This window comes from Prinia subflava, chromosome 1, assembly GCF_021018805.1.
Source record: "Prinia subflava isolate CZ2003 ecotype Zambia chromosome 1, Cam_Psub_1.2, whole genome shotgun sequence".
In the NCBI taxonomy this organism is placed as follows: domain Eukaryota; kingdom Metazoa; phylum Chordata; class Aves; order Passeriformes; family Cisticolidae; genus Prinia; species Prinia subflava.
Genome location: NC_086247.1, coordinates 17,602,057 through 17,608,617, shown reverse-complemented (window position 1 = coordinate 17,608,617; position 6,561 = coordinate 17,602,057). Strand labels below are relative to the sequence as shown.

At 43.8% G+C, this 6,561-nt stretch overlaps 1 protein-coding gene across 3 annotated transcripts in view; it reads right to left on the bottom strand.

The window, feature by feature from the left end:
* Window positions 1–6,561, bottom strand: part of SYBU (syntabulin) — a 44,834-nt gene that overhangs the window by 7,522 nt on the left and 30,751 nt on the right. For all 3 annotated transcript variants that reach the window (XM_063423973.1, XM_063423807.1, XM_063423891.1), the window contains 3 exons: window positions 4,698–4,800; window positions 2,147–2,350; window positions 995–1,144 (listed from right to left, as the gene is read on the bottom strand). In XM_063423973.1, coding sequence (XP_063280043.1) covers window positions 995–1,144; window positions 2,147–2,350; window positions 4,698–4,738 — 395 coding nt within the window. In that variant the 5' untranslated portion in view covers window positions 4,739–4,800. The remainder of the gene's footprint in view (window positions 1–994; window positions 1,145–2,146; window positions 2,351–4,697; window positions 4,801–6,561) is intronic.

Sequence of the window (6,561 nt, the reverse complement as noted above, 5' to 3'; positions counted from 1 at the left end):
TGCCAGCTGATTGCTAATGGAGTCACTGACCTCCCCACAAAACCAGCAGCCTTTGGGCTGTGACGATCCTGGACAATTTGAGGCACAAGTGGTGACCTCTAGGTCAGGTCTAACCAGTGCAGTGCTTAAAACCTCCCCTACTGCCTTGCCCTGGAGGAAATGGGAAGCAGCTGCCTGGATGCACCCCCAGTGCCTGCCAGCAGCTGGTCACGTACTGCCTGAGCCAATGCTGGCCTGGGCAGCCAGGGAGCTCAGGTCTGCAGGCACATGGCTGGTGTTCCCCTGCAGGGAGCAAGTGGGGGAGAGGGGACTCCTGTGTCACTTCAGGCCTTGCAGATGCACGGGAAGAGCACAGGGTCCCTGGAACCCTGTCTTGGGCTCCATTCAAACAGCCCTTTGTGCCCCCTTGGGTTGTTCGTGCTGGAGAGCCAGCTCTCAGAGTGCAGTTTTGGTAAAAGAGACATTGTTGCTGCATAATGCACATTGTCCTTTCTTTGCTCAGCATCCATACAAAGGGCTATTGTAAAAAATTCAGTATATAAGTGACAAAACCACAAATGGGCACAGTGGTTTGGGTATGAACTTTTCTTTCACTGGGGACAGGGGGACATTTGCAGTCCTACTTCAGTGAGGGAGGTAGGAAGGACACTAAGGTAATACATGCTGGCAGGTAGAAACTGTTCTATGTATAAAAGGTCTCAATCTCAATCAGACTTGTAAAAAGTTGTCCTTTTAAAGTATTCTATTGTGAAAGTTCCAAAAAGGAAAAAAAAAAAGACAGCTACATTTACAAATAAGCTCAAACAAATACTTGTTTTGCATGCCCTTTCACTCTGAAACCTGAAAGACTGAAAACAACCTAATCAGACTAATCATATTTCAAATTTCTTAATGGAAAATTTATTGATCAAGAAATGAGTAAAAACACTCAGGTTTCCCACCCCTAAATGTTCCCAAATAAATCCTTCTGACTGATTTCTGAAGTGAGGTTTACCTTTCTTTAAGTTTGCTCTCAGATTCCTTCAGCTTGGTTTTCAAATGCCGTACTGCCACTTCTTTCTGCTGCAGAGGAGTCAAATACTGCTCTGGATTTTGTGGCTTAACGGTGTGATTGTCACTACAAGAATTGTATCTCCCTGATCGCCTGAAAAAACCCGAAACAAACCATCACATAACATCACTCTTACAGTTCTTAAGTCCTGCCAGAATGAAAAACATCCCATTGACTGACAAATGCAAAGTTTGACTCATCTTGGGCTCCTCAGCGTCCACGCAAGTTACTCCACCTGGCAAATCAAAGTACTTGAGGAATCAGCTAATTTGTAGCTACAGTGAAAAATTTACAATTTATTGTACTGGGTTTCAGTGTCATTACATCAAATAAGGCTTTTAACTTTAAAATACCTCCTCAATGGTATTTTAAAGTTAAATGGCCATCCCCTCACCCCCAGTGGGTGGTGTGCCCAAGAGCAGGCAGGCCAAGGGCACCCATCCACAGACAGCCACGCAAGGCAGCCCAGGGACTGAGTTCAGCTCCACACAGGAGTTACAAAGCTGCACACACTGAAATCTACACTTATCCTGTCTAGCTTTGGGTGTCTATCTTACATGCTTGGCTGCTAAGTCGTCTGGGAGAGACTGCAACAGCAGCAGCATGGTGGCCATTTCTTCTCTGCAACATGTGGCACAGGCTCTAGCAGGTATCTGTGTTCTTTCCTGTACAGGAAACTGCCCTCCTTAGGGAGGTTCCCAAGGGTGGGCGGGGTGAATTTTCACCCAAGTGTATCATGTTTCCTACACTGCCCCACCCAGCTCTATTCAAAGTGAAAAGAACCCTGCAACAAACAAACCAGTGCATCCTCATGAGAACTGATGGCGTGATAATGCACGAAATAGCCTGCCTTGGAATAAAAACCAACTGCAAAGGACTTTGAGTTACAGTAAAATTGGATTTTACAGGGTTGAAACAATAAAGCTTGTATATGGTATGGAGACCCTTGCTAATTGTTATATACCTATACAAGGCATCACAACTATGGTGAGGAGGAAGATGACCTGCATTGGTAACTCCTACAGCTGATCCTACACTGCAGTGCAGAGAGGGTGTCAATGTTCCCAACACCAGGAGGCTGAAACACAGACTTGCCTCATCACGGGACTGCTGTCGCTTCCTTTGTATGAGCCCGAGTTGCTGCTGCTGGCTGAAGAAGCCCTGTAACTCTGATGGATGTTAGCAGGACTCAGATGGTTTTTGCACAGTGCTGACGAAGCATCCTTTCCATGTGAAGCAGGTGGACTGGCTCCAGACTTGTAGGATAAGGATCCACTATTCCGACCATAAGGACCGCGACTGGAGAAGAACCAAAATGGTGAAAGCATTATTTTCATCACACAACCCATTATGGGTCTTATTTTACATACAAAGTTCTCCAAACAATAAACCAGAGAGATAACTGTGAGTGGCTGGAAAGAAAGAAAGTTCTGACATGATCAGCCACTGCATGTTCTTTCACTGGCAGGGGGCTCTCAGTTTGAATTACGTGTTCTAAGTAAATCTCAGCCATTTTACATCTCTCTGTGGACAGCACAGTTCCCAGTGACTCCATCAGATCCTCCACATTCCCTGAATCTTTGACTCTGTTAAGTAATGAGAAGCCTGTGGTCTGGAGTGATGCCAAAAGAACCACACTCCAGCCTTCCCGGGCCAGGCCTGTGGAGTGGGGCCTGTGCATGGAGGGCTGCTGTGAGACTGCTTTCATGCTCCTGGGCAAGCAGCCTGAGGGATCACAGTGTGCACTGAAAACAGATTTTGTTTGGGCCACTGTTCTTGTCTGCCTTTGGCATACTGGGTGCTTCATCTGTCATGGTCAGCTATTCATTCACTTCAGTATAGTTTGAACCCCATGGAGAGCAGGCTGAAATAGTATTAAAAGACACAAAGGAAATCACAGTCTTTTCCTTTTTTCTCCCATTTTTCTCATATATATTTACCTTTCTTTTCCCATTCTTTATTAAAGAATCTGTCAACTGTGTGTTCTTGAAAGTAATTGGTACCCTTCCTGCCTGACAGCTGCCCAAGGGCTGGAGTGCTCTGAGGCCAGCTTCCTGGCATGCGTCCCTATCCTGCTCAGTTGGTTTGTCATCCTGCACTACTACACTTCATTCTCCCATCCAAGTTGTCTTCTAAATGGTAATGAAAGGGCAGGTTTAAAGAAAATAAAATAAAAAACCCAAACAAAAATACCAGAAAAAGGCAAACCCAGCCAACAAAAGAGAAGGCTTGAATAAAAAAAATTGAATACCACAGAACTATGAAGCAACAGCTCTTCTTTAAATTGTTTCACTTGGTTTTTTCCCTTCTCTGCAAATGGAACAGTTTATAAGGAACAGATGGTTGAGTGGCTGCTGTGAACCTTCATCACACTGCTGCGGTTTGGGTGATTTTGTAATTATTTTACAATGAAGTACAGGACTGTGGTTTGTGACAAAACTGAAGTGCTTCATAGCAAGTAATGTCAAACAGTTAAAAAAGAACATCCTGCAAAGGAGATATCTCTTTCCATTTTATACAGTGTATCATCAGCTCTGGTGTGTGGCAGAATTTGCAGACACTGTGCTTAACATAGCAGCGCATCTGAAGGAGCTTTATTACAAAGGACTTCTGTCCACTGCAGGATTTCAGTGTGTTCTAGCTTCAAGTTGCATTAAAATGCACAGTAGTATATGAAATGATACAGACTCTTACTGAAATTAAGGTGATTTTAGGGCTTCATATTATACTTAGTACCATTTTTTTCCCACAGCCAGTAACTTTGCTTGTTAGATGTAATCTACAGGGAACCTAAGTAGTGTTTATTTTTCCAACAGTCCCATGATACAGATAGGAAAGAGCTCTCAAAGCCTCACGCTGACGACCTCTGTGTGCCGGGACACATCGCGACCTTCAAGACGCCTGCGTGACTCAAGGGTGTCCTGCTGCCGGTCCCAGCCTGCCTGCCAGCTCCTCCACAGCGGGCAGGAAACCAGGCCTGCAGTTGGAACTCCTCTCTCCTGCTCCACAAAATGTAACCAGCAGGGATTGCGTGGGCACAACACAACGTGCACTGCTCCATCCCAATGCCCCTGTGTTCCCAAGCTGTCTGAATTTGCAATTCGCAAATGACAGGGAGAAATCTTACAGAAATTTTTCAAGAAAGGTTCATTTAGACAGATGACTATGATACAATTTTTTTTAAAAAAATTGCCTATAGGCTGGGCAAGGTTATTTCAGAAAAAAACTCCAACAATATCAAAGGCAATATCGTCTACTTCTTACAACAAAAAGTAAGATCATGATCTGGAAAGGTTTAAGTTGAGCTGACAATTTATGACAGATAAAACAAAGTGTTAAGACCAATAGGTTTAGGTTAACTGGTTAGGAATACTGCTGTTAACTAACATACCCAGCTCTCTCTCCACTCCAGCCAATGCCTGGATTGTATTTCCCATACTTGCCATGAATAAACAAAAAACCCCAACAGCTGGCTGATCTGGCGTACTGACAATTTTTGTGCACTGAATACATCATTTTTTTTCTTTCTTGTATTGCAGTGTGCTACCCAAGAGCCTCATGTTAACCCGATTGTTTTAAAATGCAAGACCTTACACAGTAGTCTATCTTTGCACTAGGAATACTCAGGAAAAATTGCTTTGCTTACTTGCGAGAAAAAGAAGATCTCTTGCTTCCAGCAGCCGACATATGGACTTCAGGTGCTGAAATACTGCCCGTGCTGCTTGAAGAGCTAAAATCAGCTTCACTGCCTGGAAAGGAAAAGGAAAGAGTGAAAACATGATGGAAATTTTAACTCAAAGATTGTTTTCAAAATAACTGTGAATCACAAGCATCCTTCCTTTGTCTGTTCTGGGTGAATTTCAGAAGTTGCATGGATTTTAAAACATCCCTGAGGACAAGAGCTGGATTTGTTCCAGATTTTCAACATTTCTTCAGAACTGGCACTTCAACAAGAGCAGAAAAAACATTTGGACACAAAACCCTCACACTACAGAAGCCATTTTAGGTCTCAGACAGGAACACTTGTGACAACCTGTTTGCTCTCTCACAGCCCCCGATAGATGAATGAGGCTGCTCACATGGCTCCTTCAGGATTAGGAACACACCACTGTAACTGGGTATTTCTCATGCTTTAAACCATACAGACACACTGCTTGCTGCTTCTGGTTTGTTTTCTGAGATAACACAAATGTATATATATATACATATATAGGTATAAACCTGTACAGGCTAACGGTATATCTGTACATTTATCTACATGCATACGCAGGTTTTCATGTGCTACAGAAGCATAGTGAGGCAGTTCTAACAACCTTAAAATAATCCAGTAATCACATGTAGGTCTCAAGTGCTTCTCAGGTACCAAGTCATTTGTCTGATTCCTGATTTTCTATGGATCACAGCTTTTATTTCCCAAGCTCTGGCATATACAAGGAAAACTGCTCTCTTTTTGTTAAGGTCAGTAGATGTACTAAGAAAGTCTTATCCTCTGGAAAAAAACACACCAAAGCTACAATTTTTTTCCAATCTGTCAGTCCAATGGCAAATGTTCTATGCCATACCCACATCTTATGCTGTAGAGCCACAATGATGAATGGTGACTTTAGCTGAGAGGATGGAAGTAACTCCAACATCCTTAAAGCAGCTGACCAAGGGGAGCAGTTCTCACCTGAGAATTTTTGGGTGTCATCCCATGGATAGCCATCCCCAAGCCAGCAGCTGCAAATTAGCCATTTTTGCTATCTTTTCCACACAGGGGAGATGCAGCTGTAGGCACCATCATCCCCCCGTTGCAGCTAGATGTTCAAGTCCTCAATATCTCTTAAATTCTTGGCAGAGATGATGGTGAAGGGCACATCTTTCACCCTGAACACCTGAGACTGGGAAAAGGCTTTGTCAGAGCCTGGTTTCACAGCTTTAAAGAGGCTGAGACAGCCAGCAACCATTCTTACCATCTGACAGCACTTAACAACTGGCTTTAGGATAAGGTGTGATTGGATTTAACCCAATACTTTCCCTACCTCCTGACATCTGAGACTTGCCTCCATTTCTCTGTGCCTCTGCATCAGCCCATCCCAGGATATTCAAAGTCCTAATTTCAAGTGCTCAGATACAAAGCTTATCTCTTCAAAAGGGGATTCCAGGGACCCAGCTCCAGCACCTCTAACCAGCTCCATACCCAGTAAAACACCCCTCAGAATCAGACCCAAGCTGCCACAGCCATAACCAGATCAGAGCTGTGTACAAATTTGCAAGGGGAGGGAAGGGAAGCAGCAAAGCCACTTGGTTTCACAGAGTATTTATATCATGTTTACAGATGTAAATGTGAGTGACCCTCTCCTTGGGGAAGCAAAATGATCATGGGATATGACGTTCAAAGATGCAACAGAGTTTTCCTGACAAACAAAATATCCCCATCCACAAGACTAACGTACACTCCAAATAATCTCTTGGTATCACACTACACCCAGACTACTTCTCTGAACAAGACCCACAGGTAAACACATCAC